General features: G+C 41.3%; 1 protein-coding gene across 3 annotated transcripts in view; it reads right to left on the bottom strand.

Moving 5' to 3' along the window:
• Positions 1-13,922, bottom strand: part of LOC110485935 (growth factor receptor-bound protein 10) — an 84,284-nt gene that overhangs the window by 63,766 nt on the left and 6,596 nt on the right. For all 3 annotated transcript variants that reach the window (XM_021557181.3, XM_021557189.3, XM_021557198.3), the window contains exon 2: positions 1,894-2,014. In XM_021557181.3, coding sequence (XP_021412856.1) covers positions 1,894-1,944 — 51 coding nt within the window. In that variant the 5' untranslated portion in view covers positions 1,945-2,014. The remainder of the gene's footprint in view (positions 1-1,893; positions 2,015-13,922) is intronic.

Raw genomic sequence — 13,922 nt, 5'->3', positions numbered from 1 at the left:
ATGAACACAACTCAGAAGATACAGTTCTCCTTCACTGGCATCCCAGACCATAAGCAGAAACTCATAACAGGACTAAACACCTGACCTTTCACACACAGTGTTTAATTGAAAGTAGAGCTGGGATGATAAACCGGAAAATATCGATCACATTGCTGATATCGTTCATTACTATAAGTAGCCTATACTAGAGAAATGTGAAGTTTGAAATTAAATACGTTTCCTAATATGGGTGATTTTTAAAATGTGACAATTTCCATCAAACTAGTAGTAGTAGTTTAAAGGATCATAATTGTTATTTTTTATAAACGTATAGTTCTATTTATCGTTATTGCATCAATTCAGGCAATTTATTGCGATATGGATTTTGGTCCATATCCCCCAGCTCTAATTGAAAATACCAAAAAGAGAGACATTTCCATCCATATAAAATCCAGTTCAGTAGTCCTACTCAATACAGTAATTAAGTTGATAAGCTTTCCTTGGAGTGCTGTGGCAAACCTCCAGTCAGTTCACCCAGCTCTCTCTCGCTCTCTCTCCAACACCGCCTTGGAGCTGAGCCCAGAATCCCATAACATTTACTAGTTATATAACCCCAGGATAAAGAGGCTGTTTCTGCCCATTATTTACCAATTAAAAAACTGACAGTGTGAATGAGCCCGTCGAGGAAGAGATCAGATGCATAGGATAGCTACTTCTAGGAACTGTTAAGCTAGTTGAGATACTTTGTGTTTAGCTGCATGACTAAACAAGTGTGTCTGATACTAGAAAAGTGGACATAGCCTATTCATATTCTATTCTTTAGCCTTAACCACAATGAAAGCCCAAGGGAGAGGGTGGGTGGTGGATGACAAGCTAAAATCCCCACAGCACAGGCTTCCTAAATAGCCCTTTAGGGCTGGATGGGTTGAACTCTCCTCTACAGGGCGGGTGACCAGGCTGATTGATAGTCTATTTCCCACTGGACTGGGGTTGAAGTGCTGCACGTGGAAACAAACAATGTAAAAAACAATCCGGTTAATCCGTTGATTGAGACCACTGCTGACGGTCTTACGTCGGGTCCAGATTCTCCATGCTGGGCCATGCACCATGTGAATCACCATCGATGTATTCAGCCCAAAGGAATGTGCGTCCATGCCACTGCCATTCATTGGCTCTTCTGTTTTCATTCATGCTCTGCCACTAAATCTATTGGCCATGACAGGTACATTCACAGCAAGGTTTTTTTGTTACGGCCCAGCTGAGAGAGTGGGGCTCTGGTTTTAACCTCTCGCTCCCGTCTTCCCTCAGCTCTGGCTCTGGGGTGAGGGAGGGCGTATAGCAGGAGAACTGGGAGTGTTTAAACAGTCTTTTCCTAACCACTCCATGTATAGTTTTATATACAGTTCCATATGTTAGATGCATATAGTGTTTTATTATTTTTACGTTTATGACTTGTGTAAATAAGAGTTCCAAATCCCAAATGGTGCTGCTTCAGCAAACACTAGAATATTACCACAGCTAATAAAGAGCTTATAAAATATGGCAGACCTGGGTTCAAATAGTATTTGAAATCGTTTTAACACTAGCTGTGGTTGCTTGAACTTGCCTTGTGAAAAAATACCAATGGAATACTCACAAAAGTGAAAACCCTGCCCAACTGGCCCTGCAGCCAGGCTCAAGTAAACGCTCAACGTTACTGAAAGAAAACAAATCATATTTGAAGCTAGGTCTGATAGATGGTGTGGTTAAACTATGGTCTAAGCCAATAGTTTCAACAGAAAACATCACAGTAGTAAATTTGAGTAATTGTAACATTCGTAATTGCGATTCCAAATTAATTGATATCTCTGACACATTTAAATTCTAGAAATATAGATGGTACAAAACATCTAGTAAAAGATATGTATTAATTACCTGATAATTTGGATGGTGTAGAAAATAATCTGGACATCCGGCTACAGCCATGCTATGGAGCTATTTATCAATCTCTGTTCTTTGGGTTTTCCCATTCACTTTTGATAGATGATGCAAGAACCTGTAAAAGAAAACAGAAGAGATTAATGATTATTTAAACTAGATATGCAAAAATTTAGCTAATGGGTCCACAATAAAACAGTTTCTGATGATCTTTTACCATGATTTTTACGGTATCAAGGATAGCATACACAAGACGTTTTGGGTTAACATCTTTCTTCAGTGTGTAGCTTCATGACGGACGTGAATTAAACTAAAATGCTTCAGAAGGAAAAGGAAGTCTCAAACAGTGGAGACTAATATAGCATATCTTAACTAGAGGTCGACCGATTAATCGGAACGGCCGATTAATTAGGGCCGGTTTCAAGATTTCATAACAATCGGAAATCTGTATTTTTGGGCGCTGATTTTTTATATATATATTTTTAAATGCCTTTATTTAACTAGGCAAGTCAGTTAAGAACACATTCTCATTTTCAATGACGGCCTAGGAACGGTGGGTTAACTGCCTCGTTCAGGGGCAGAACGACAGATTTTCACCTTGTCAGCTCGGGGGATCCAATCTTGCAACCTTACAGTTAACTAGTCCAACGCAATAACGACCTGCCTCTCTCTCGTTGCACTCCACAAGGAGACTGCCTGTTACGCGAATGCAGTAAACTAAGGTAAGTTGCTAGCTAGCATTAAACTTATCTCATAAAAAATAACCAATCATAATCACTAGTTAACTACACATGGTTGATGATATGACTAGATACTATCTAGCGTGTCCTGCGTTGCGTATAATCTGACTGAGCATACAAGCATACAAGTATCTGACTGAGCGGTGGTAGGCAGAAGCAGGCGCGTAAACATTCATTCAAACAGCACTTTCGTGCGTTTTGCCAGCAGCTCTTTGTTGTGCGTCAAGCATTGCGCCGTTTATGACTTCAAGCCTATCAACTCCCGAAATGAGGCTGGTGTAAACAAAGTGAAATGGCTAGCTAGTTAGCGCGCGCTACTACCGTTTCAAACATCACTCGCTCTGAACCTTGCAGTGGTTGTTTCCCTTGCTCTGCATAGGTAACGCTGCTTCGAGGGTGGCTGTTTTCGTTGTGTTCCTGGTTCGAGCCCAGGGAGGGGCGAGGAGAGGGACGGAAGCTATACTGTTACACTGGCAATACTAAAGTGCCTATAAGAACATCCAATAGTCAAAGGTTAATGAAATACAAATGGTATAGTGGGAAATAGTCCTATATTTCCTATAATAACTACAACCTAAAACTTCTTACCTGGGAATATTGAAGACTCATGTTAAAAGGAATCACCAGCTTTCATACGTTCTCATGTTCTGAGCAAGGAACGTAAACGTTAGCTTTCTTACATAGCACATATTGCACTTTTACTTTCTTCTCCAACACTTTGTTTTTGCATTATTTAAACCAAATTGAACATGTTTCATTATTTACTTGAGGCTAAATTAATTTTATTGATGTATTATATTAAGTTAAAATAAGTGTCAATTCAGTATTGTTGTAATTGTCATAATTACAAATAAATAAAAAATAAAAAATTGGCTTAATCGGTATCGGTATTAGCGTTGAAAAATCATAATCGGTCGACCTCTAATGGAAACCCACATAGTTCTTTCTACAGGTCAGTAAACACTAGCGTAAACAGTAAACAGCTTCTAGCAGCAAACAACTCAGGTCTTAGTTAAAGGCTATGGTATGATTGTTCAAAAGTTCAAAGTTGAAACTACTGTACTCATGTGGTGTGTGGAAAGAAATTAAACCTACAGCGAACTTCCTCACTCAAAAAAGCTTTTATGTTGCTTTTCTAAATCATTCTCAAGAGCTTTTTTGACTACAATTGGCCACCTTTATCGCCCAGCCAGGTTGGTGGTGTTGATCATTCCAACCCAGATGAAAACAGATACAAAAGGTAAAAGTTGGTGCAGATCAGATCATGTAGTATTTTGTTGCAACCACCGTCTGAGAATCCCGGTCAGTCAGACAAGATCACATTTAAAACTTATGAGAAACAGAAACAGCGACTGACACAATGATGCTGTTATTCCAAGCCCTTCAGCCAATACTTTGCTGGTGCTTCCTGTGAGTGTTGACATGTAGCTAAAGCCTCGTCCAATACCTGGGTCAAGACAGGAGAAAGTTCAACAACAAGTTGGACCTTTGGTCTATTTGAACATCTTAAAGTCCGTATCCTATTAACCTCTTAATAGCCTACATCTACAAATACTACAACGTGTTGAAAGCGTTCCACAGTGATGCTGGCCCGTGTTGACTCCATTGCTTCCCACAGTTGTGTCAAGTTGGCTAGATGACCTTTAGATGGTGGGCCATTCTTGATAAACACAGAAAACTGTTCAGCGCGAAAAACCCAGCAGAATTGCAGCTCTTGACACATAGAAATGTGATTGAGAAAAAGAGAAAAGCTCACATTTTCAAACAGTACATTTATATTTTCCTATGGGGCTATACACTTGCGTGAGTTTTTTACCCCCTCGCCTGAGTAGCCTGATTTCACTGCCAAAATAAAATGAAACCATCTAGTGTTCAGCAAAATGACAACACAACGTCAAATATAAGTAGTCTAATCAAATAATTAACATCCAATCACATTAATCGTTACTCTCTTGCGGGAAACCTTCACTCTTGCGCAGTCATTTAGAAACGAAACATGACAATTTGAAAAATAAGTCACGGGAGTTTTTTGAGTGAGAATATGGAACGACTTTCGAGTAGTAAGACACGTATAAATGCAACATATACCATTAATAAGAAGGGGCTAGAAGCATTTTATATGGTGAGTTACCGAGTGGCTAGGACAGACAAGCTTAAATGTAATTCTTCCTGCTGCCGCAGATATGGAGGTGACAATGCTGGGGGAAAAAGGCAAAAAAAAACTATACAGACAATGCCTTCATCAAACAACACGGTTTCACGACGCATCAGTGACATGGCAGGACATGTTTTGAAACAATTGCTGCTTCGCATACAAATCAATATGCGTTACAGCTGGCTGGCACAGCTCCTGGTATATGTCCGTTAGTTTTATGGCGGATCAATTAGGGAAGACATCCTCTTCTGCAAACCAGGACATGAGGATATGTTTAAAGTACTGGACAGATGTGACATCAAATGGACTTTGGCGGTCAAGATGTGGTGATATCTGTACTGATGGCGCACAAGACATGACAGGGAGACATAGTGGAGTGGTAACGCACATGCAAGCAGTTGCTCCCGACACCACTTGGGTACACTGTAGCATCCACCGAGAGGCTATTGCTGCCAAGGGAATGCCTGACAGCTTGAAAGACGTTTTGGACACCACAGTGAAAATGGTTAACTTTGTTAATGCAAGGCCCTTGAACTCTCGTTTATTTTCTGCATTATGCAATGATATGAGCAGTGACCATGTAACGCTTTTACAACATACAGAAATGCGCTGGTCATCAAGGGGCAAAGTATTGACATCGTTTTTCGGAATTGAGAGACAAGCTATTTTCACTTGTCTGACAGCTTGCATGATGACGAGTTTCTCACACAACTGGCCTATCTGGGTGATGTTTTTTCTAGCCTGAATGATCTAAATCTAGGATTACAGGGACTCTCCGCAACTATATTCAATGTGCGGGACAAAATTGGGGCTATGATTAAGAAGTTTTTTCTGTCTGCATTAACAAGGACAACACACAGATCTTTCCATCATTGTATGATTAGTGTGTGTAAATGAACTCAAGCCTATGGACAATGCCAAATGTATATAGTGAAGCACCTGAGTGAGTTGGGTGCGCAATTACGCAGGTACTTTCCCGAAACGGACGACACAAACAACTGGATTCGTTATCCCTTTCATGCCCTGCCTCCAGTCCACTTATCGATATCTGAACAAGAGAGCCTCGTTAAAATTGCAACAAGCGGTTCTTATGTTTAATAAATGTATAGTATAGTGTGTGTGAGGCAGGCCTACAATGTTTGGATGTGCAGTAAGCCTAGACTGTCCCATGCCATGTAGTCATGGACTATTTTCAGGAATTGTCAGGATTTTCAGGCTGCCTGATTACATAAGAAAGTGAGAGTGAGACAGAGAGAGAGAGAGAGAGAGAGAGAGAGAGAGAGAGGTCTCCTTTTGTTAGTAGGTATCTGCTGTTAATTTATCAGCAGGGGAAATACAGTAGCACAGCATTTTCATTCAGCACCAGTTCTGCCTTCCACTCTCATCAGAACTAGAGCCAGGCAGGCCCAGGCCTTGATGCTGAGTGGAACTGACTGAACAGTTTGAGTTCCTTGAAAAAGATGTCTGTTCCACTGGGTTGCGGAGGCCCTTGCCAATAGCGTCAACAGAAAAGTAGTGGGCAGATTCCATGAGCTTTTTTCCTCATGCTGCCTCTCTCTAAGATTGACAAACGAATGCAGCAAAATCTTCTCCTCTGACTTACTTACTCTACTGACTTAAATAGAAAAACCTAGAGAAACAGGCTTGGTAGGGTGAGGTAGCAGAGATGTGAAAAAGTACAGAGCATTTTCTTGGACCCTCATCATCGCCATCTTGAGTAGTCAAGCAAACTTCAGCTTGGCAAACTGTTGTAGCCCAAACAATGAATTTATAGCTTACAACAGTTCCTCCAAGTTCCTTAAAATTAAATAACTGTGTATTTTCAGCATTACAGTCCGCCAAACCTGATAATAAAATATTAATTATCCCCAAAATAGAAAAAGCTAACTGGACATAAATTACATTAAAAGTCCTGAGCAACTGTCATCGTTTCCAATTTGTTGAGAAAGCACAGCATGAACAAAGTTTTTAACATGCAAATAATGATCCACTCATGAGTTTATCTGCAATAAAGAGCTTGGCACTTGGATCAATAGAACCACTGAATGGGCTCACTTGTAATTAGTGTGTGTGTGTGTGTGTGTGTGTGCGCTCTGTGTGTATGCACCGCGCTTTGAACTGCTATGTGTGTCTCAGTCCCGGCCTGTGTGTGTTGCCCCACCGACGTAAGAGCCAAGGTTAAGTTACTGTCTCAATTCATACTGTCCTGTACGGGTGATCTTGAGAACACATTGATCTCTTGCCCCTCGCCTATGAGACTTAACAGTAAAGCCCTCATCATAAAGCTGGTCTGAGAGGAGAGGCACAAAAGGTATGTGTGATAAACACTCTTTTCTGTGAGATATGGCTGGAAGGGCTTTCCTCCATGAATAAAATCAGAACATTCTAGTGTGTTCTTATGACACGTGGGGGTAAAGGGCCTTTGATTTGACTCATTCCACTTGAACAGAATAGTGAAATATGATTAACTGTGACCTTAACAGAGCAATTAGCCCCAAAGCATAGATCAACTAGAAAGGCTGGGGACTTTAGAGCACCGTGTGCCACTGGTACTGTACGCATCTGTACTAATTAGAGAGATTGTTGCTCAAGCTTGCATGAACAAAGAATGTAACTTCAAACCGAGCCTTAACAATGGACATCTTCATCACAGCTAGGCCTAATTATTACAGCCGTGTGAGAGCGGAGAGAGAGAGAGAGCATGCTAACTATTAGCCTTAACTATTAAAGTAAGGGGTTCTCCTTCTCCACTGGGCTCTTATTCAACAAGACAAATTTCTTCTGTCTGCTTGTGAGATTTCAAGTCAACATTTCTCCATGCCAGGGTGGGAGGGAGGGGTGCAGTCAGCGGTTTGAGGTCTATTCCTCGGGCTGTGCTCATGTTTCTCTTGCAGTTAACTCCTTCTGTTGTCTTTGTCGGTCTAGTCACACAGAGCTAGAGAACAACAGTAGGTCTATACTGTACGTGACAGTACAACTATGTTGTGACAATCAATGTCATCTTAACATGTGGTGGAAAAGGGGCACCTAACAACATAGCTACTAGACTGTATTTGGTCCTTGACGTTATGATGAGAGCTGACTGCATGCATTTCATTGGGATTCATTCTTCATGTGAAATATAGGAACTATGCAGTAGCCCTACTGTGGCAGGCTCTGGGATGGCTTGTTTGCTTTGCTTGGTCATTATGGTACAGTAACAAGTTCATATGTGCTTATTCTTTACATTCTAGATTTCAACCACACATTGACAGTCGGTGGTGAGATGGCTTGGTTTGCTTGGTACAATACAGTAAGAACTTCATGTGTGCTTACACTGTGAGGGGAAAGCTTTAATATCCTGCAGTGATTCGCACCAGAGCAGAGGCAAAGCCTAGGCTTGGGATCATCAAGAGCGCTGGCTATTTAAAGTAAAGCCTAATTGAAAGTGAACCAACATTTCCCTGAAGAGAAGAGATCTCCTCTTTTGCATGTCACTGCTGGTTTTAAGGCCCAGGCTGGGACCAGAGATATGGGCGTTAATGAGACTTTAGCTACCACACTAACTGCTTGGTCAGTCAGTGGCTGTGATTCCATGCAAAGTGGAATCTCTCTTGGTTAACAAGCTTCTTAAATCGAGCACAGATTTACAAACGGTGTCGTCAACATCATTGCTTCCATTAACACGGACTGAATGAAGGAATGGAACACAAAATAATTTAATTAAGACCTACACTGGTATCAAATAGGCTATAGGCCTCAAACTAGAGAACGACCGACTATGATTTTTCAACGTCGATACCAATATTGATTATTGGAGGACCAAAAGAAGCCGATACCGATTAATCGGACGATTTATATATATATATATATATATATATATATATATATATATATGTATGTAATAATGACAATTACTACAATACTGAATGAACAATGAACACTATTTTAACTTAATATAATACATAAATAAAATCTATTTAGTCTCAAATAAATAATGAAACATGCCAAATTTGGTCTAAATAATGCAAAAACAGTGTTGGAGAAGAAAGTAAAAGTGCAATATGTGCCATGTAAAAAAGCTAACGTTTAAGTTTCTTGCTCAGAATATGTGAACATATGAAAGCTGGTGGTTCAATATTCCAAGTTCTTCAATATTCCCAGTTAAGAAGTTTTAGGTTGTAGTTATTATAGGAATTTTGACGAGTCAACTATTTCTCTCTATACCATTTGTATTTCATATACCTTTGACTATTGGATGTTCTAATAGGCACTTTAGTATTGCCAGCCTAATCTCAAGAGTTGATATGCTTGAAGTCATAAACAGCACTGTGAGCAAGCATTGCTAAGAGCTGCCGGCAAACGCAGTAAAGTTTGAATGAATGAGCCTGCTGCCGCTTACCACCGCTCAGTCAGACTGCTCTGTCAAATCATAGACTTAATTATAATAAACACAGAAATACTGGTCATTAATTGGTCATTAATATGGTCAAATCCGGAAACTATCATTTTGAAAACAAAACGTTTATTCTTTCAGTGAAATACGGAACCGTTCCATATTTTATCGAATGGGAGGGAGGCAACCCTAAGTCTAAATATTGCACAACCTTCAATGTTATGTCATAATTATGTACAATTCTGTAAAATTAGTTCGCAACGAGCGAGGCGGCCCAAACTGTTGCATATACCCCGACACTGCGTGCAATGAACGCAAAAGTGACACAATTTCCCTAGTTAATATTGCCTGCTAACATGAACTCGATATGCAGGTTTAAAAATATTTACTTCTGTGTATTGATAATAAGAATGGCATTGATGTTTTTGGTTCAATGATTGTGCTATTTTGCGAATGCGCTTTTGTTAAATCATCCCCCGTTTGGCTAAGTAGGCTGTGATTCGATGATAAATTAACAGGCACCGCACTGATTATATGCAACGCAGAACAAGTTAACCTAGTAATTTCATCAACCATGTGTAGTTAATTAGTGACTATGTGAAGATTGATTGTTTTTTATACGATAAGTTTAATGCTAGCTAGCAACTTACCTTGGCTCCTTGCTGCACTCGCATAACAGGTGGTCAAGCCTGCCACGTAGTTCTCGTGGAATGCAATATAAATCGGCCATAATCGGCATCCAAAAATGCAGATTGACGATTGTTTTGAAAACTTGAAAATCGCCCCTAATTAATTGGCCATGCCAATTAATCGGTCGACCTCTACCTCAAACCTCTAGGTAAAAAATATGTACAAATGCCTCCAACTACAAACACCCTTATGATATGCATAACATAATGCTAAACTTAACATAGGGTAAACAGAACATCTGAAAATAGATACTTGAGCAAATTGAATGTAATATATATATATATATATATATATATATAGTCCTAAACTTCAGGAAAGTAGAAAACTGCTAACACATTCTCTTGAATAGGCCTACATTCCATTAAATACAGTGTGAGTGGGAAATATTAAACTTTTAACCTCATCTTTCTGGGCCAAGTAATTGAAGTAAAGCAGAAATCTATAAACTTCTTATGGCTCAGGCTGCCAAATATTTCCTTGTAAACGGAGTTGGTGGGTTGGGTTCTCTGGGACCTGTCTGTGTTCCCTCCTCACCTCACACTGCCCAAATGCATAGCAACCACAGGGCTATACATTCCCCTCCTTTCCAAATTGGGGCACACTTCAAAATAGTAGGGCTATTTATAGTTCTGGCCGTCCAGAATCATAACAGCAACCTGTGCAGCAGACCTGTACACAAGTCAGTCTAGTCATTACTACCCAGTACGTTTACAGCACTATGCATACAAGCCTGAGATCTGTGAGGTAGGACTGTGGACGTTGGGGAAAACATTGAAATGGGCATATAGGCCTAGATGTGTAAACTTGAAATATAAACAACTGGTGTTTCTTACAGTCTGAGCTTTCGGACAAAAATAGTATGACTAAGATCAAACTGAAGGTCAATTGCAGTTGAATTGCTTTCAATATATGAAACAGCCTAACTCTGTCCTTCCGTCTTGAAAAACAGTTCAAACACAACCACTGATAGGGCTTGGTTCTCAAATGCAAAGAATAATGGTGACCTCAAGGTCCATCAAAGATAAAGGATTAGTACTAATATGCATTGAAAACCACTTGTTGGGTGATAACCCTCAAGAGCGTGACAATCTTCTAGTGGCATTGTTTCTCCAAACAAAACAAAAAGCTTCACGGTATGTTGAGCAAACAGTAAATTATGCAACCCTGCATTCTGGCCCACCTTAAAGCCACAATCTGTGTTTCAGCCCATTGATTGAACAGCAGGAAATATCCCATATTGTGCCTGAGAATACATAGGCCAGCTTCCACCTGAGTAGGTGAGGCCCGGTCTTGCAGACTGTTACGTTGTCTGCTTGCTTTACTGTCTGCCTACTAACCTACTACACTGCCTGCCTGCCACACTAGTTGCCTGCCACACTGGTTGCCTGCCTGCCACACAGCCTGCCTGCTTGCAGATCATCCTCTCCATACCACACCACATGATCGCTGGATGATATCACTGCAGTCCTCTTTGGAATGCTGGGAGCAAATTCTTTCCACATAGGCTGTTGGATTAAAAAAAGAGCAATGCCCTGAATGGTATGCACTGATTTGTAGGCCAAAGAGTAGTGATGAGAGAAGGCCCTCTGGCAGTGTGCGAGCCGGGGCACTGGCCTGTTCAGCTGTGGAGCTGAGCTGCTTGGACTATGAGTGGAAACGGGAGCTGGGCTGGATGAGAGCTGGGGCTGGGGAGCCGAGCTACCTGGGAGGGGAGCTGGGCTGAAGCTGCAGGGAAGCTGGGGCTTGAGGGGTTGGGATGGGATGAGGCAGGGACTCGGCTGGAGACGCTGGGGTTGGGGAGCTGGGACTGCGGCCGGAGCCCCTCGGGGGTGTGTACTTAGTCCCCTCCTGGTCTCCCTGTTCACCCAAGGCTGCGTGGCCAAACACAACTCCAACACCATCATTAAGTTTGCTGACGACACAACAGGCCTGATCACCAACAGCTACGAAACATTTGATTTGAAGGACAAAGCAAAAACAGGTTTTTAGAAATGTTTGCAAATTCATTACAAATAAATAACAGAAACACCTTATTTACATAAATATTCAGATACTTTGCTATGAGACTCAAAATAGAGCTCAGGTGCATCCTGTTTCATTTATCATCCTTGAGATGTTTCTACCACATGATCGGAGTCCACCTGTGGTAGATTCAATTGATTGGACATGGAAAGGCACAGTGCATCAGAGCAAAATCCAAGCCATCGGGTCAAAGGAACTGTCTGTAGTAGAGGTCGACCGATTTATCGGCATGGTCAATTAATTAGGGCCGATTTCAAGTTCTCATAACAGTCGGTATTTTTGGGCGCCGATTATATTGCACTCCACGAGGAGACTGCGTGGCAGGCTGACCACCTGTTACGGAGTGCAGCAAGGAGCCATGGTAGGTTGCTAGCTAGCATTAAACTTATCTTATAAAAAACAATCAATCTTAACATAATCACTAGTTAACTCCACATGGTTAATGATATTACTAGTTTATCTAGCTTGTCCTGCATTGCATATGATCAATGCGGTGCCTGTTAATTTATCATCGAATCACAGCCTACTTCGCCAAACGGGTGATGATTTAACAAGCGCATTTGCGAAAAAAGCACTGTCGTTGTACCAATGTGTACCTAACCATGAACATCAATGCCTTTCTTTCCTGCGTTTGCCAGCAGCTCTTCGCTGTGCTTCAAGCATTGCGCCGTTTATGACTTCAAGCCTATCAACTCCCGAGATTAGGCTGGCAATACTGTAGTGCCTATAAGAACATCCAATAGTCAAAGGTATATGAAATACAAATGGTATAGAGAGAAATAGTTCTATGATTCCTATAATAACTACAACCTAAAACTTCTTACCTGGGAATATTGAAGACTCATGTTAAAAGGAACCACCAGCTTTCATATGGTCTCATGTTCTGAGCAAGGAACTTAAACCTTAGCTTTTTTACATGGCACATATTGCACTTTTACTTTCTTCTCCAACACTTTGTTTTTCCATTATTTAAACCAAATTGAACATGTTTCATTATTTATTTGAGACTAAATAGAATTTATTTATGTATTATATTAACTTAAAATAAGTGTTCATTCAGTATTGTTGTAATTGTCATTATTACAAATATATAAAAATCGTCCGATTAATCGTCATCGGCTTTTTTTGGTCCTCCAACAAATCGGTATCTGTATCAGCGTTGAAAAACCATAATCGGTCGACCTCTAGTCCGTACAGCTCCGAGACAGGATTGATTTGAGGCACAGATCTGGGGAAGGACACCAAAAATGTTGGGCAGCATTGAAGGTCCCCAAGAACACAGTGGCCTCCATCATTTTGGAACCATCAAGACTTCCTAGAGCTGGCCACCCAGCCAAACTAAGCAATTCTGGGAGATGGGCCTTGGTCAGGGGGGTGACCAAGAACCTGATGGTCACTCTGAAAGAGCTCCAGAGTTACTCTGTGGAGAAGGGAGTAGCTTCCAGAAAGACAACCATCTCTGCAGCACTAAACCAATGGTAGAGTGGCCAGATGGAAGCCACTCCTCAGTAAAAGGCACATGACAGCCCGCTTGGAGTTTGCCAAAAGGCACCTAAATGACTCAGACCATGAGAAACAAGATTCTCTGGTCTGATGAAACCAAGACTGAACTCATTGGCCTGAATGCCAAGCGTCACGTCTTAAGGAAACCTGGCACCATCCCTACGGTGAAGCACAGCGGTGGCAGCATCATGCTTTGGGGATGTTTTTCAGTGGCAGGGACTGGGAGATCCTTCATGAAAACCTGCTGCAGAGCACTCAGGACCTCAGACTGGGGCAAAGGTTCACCTCTCGAACAGAAGAACAACCCTAAGGACACACCCAAGAAAATGCAGGAGTGGCTTCGGGACAAGTCTCTGAATGTCCCTGAGTGACCCAGCCCGAGCCCGGACTTGAACACGATCAGGCATCTCTGGAGAGACCTTTAAATAGCTGTGGAACGACACTTCCCATCCAACCTAACAGAGCTTGAGAGAATCTGCAGAGAAGAATGGGAGAAACTCCCTACATTTAGGTGTGCCAAGTTTGCAGAGTCATACCCTAG

This window comes from Oncorhynchus mykiss, chromosome 2 (genome assembly GCF_057628025.1).
Source record: "Oncorhynchus mykiss isolate SJ-2025 chromosome 2, ASM5762802v1, whole genome shotgun sequence".
Classification (NCBI taxonomy): Eukaryota; Metazoa; Chordata; class Actinopteri; order Salmoniformes; family Salmonidae; genus Oncorhynchus; species Oncorhynchus mykiss.
Note: the sequence above shows the minus strand (reverse complement) of the source record. Positions and strands in the feature narration are given on the sequence as shown.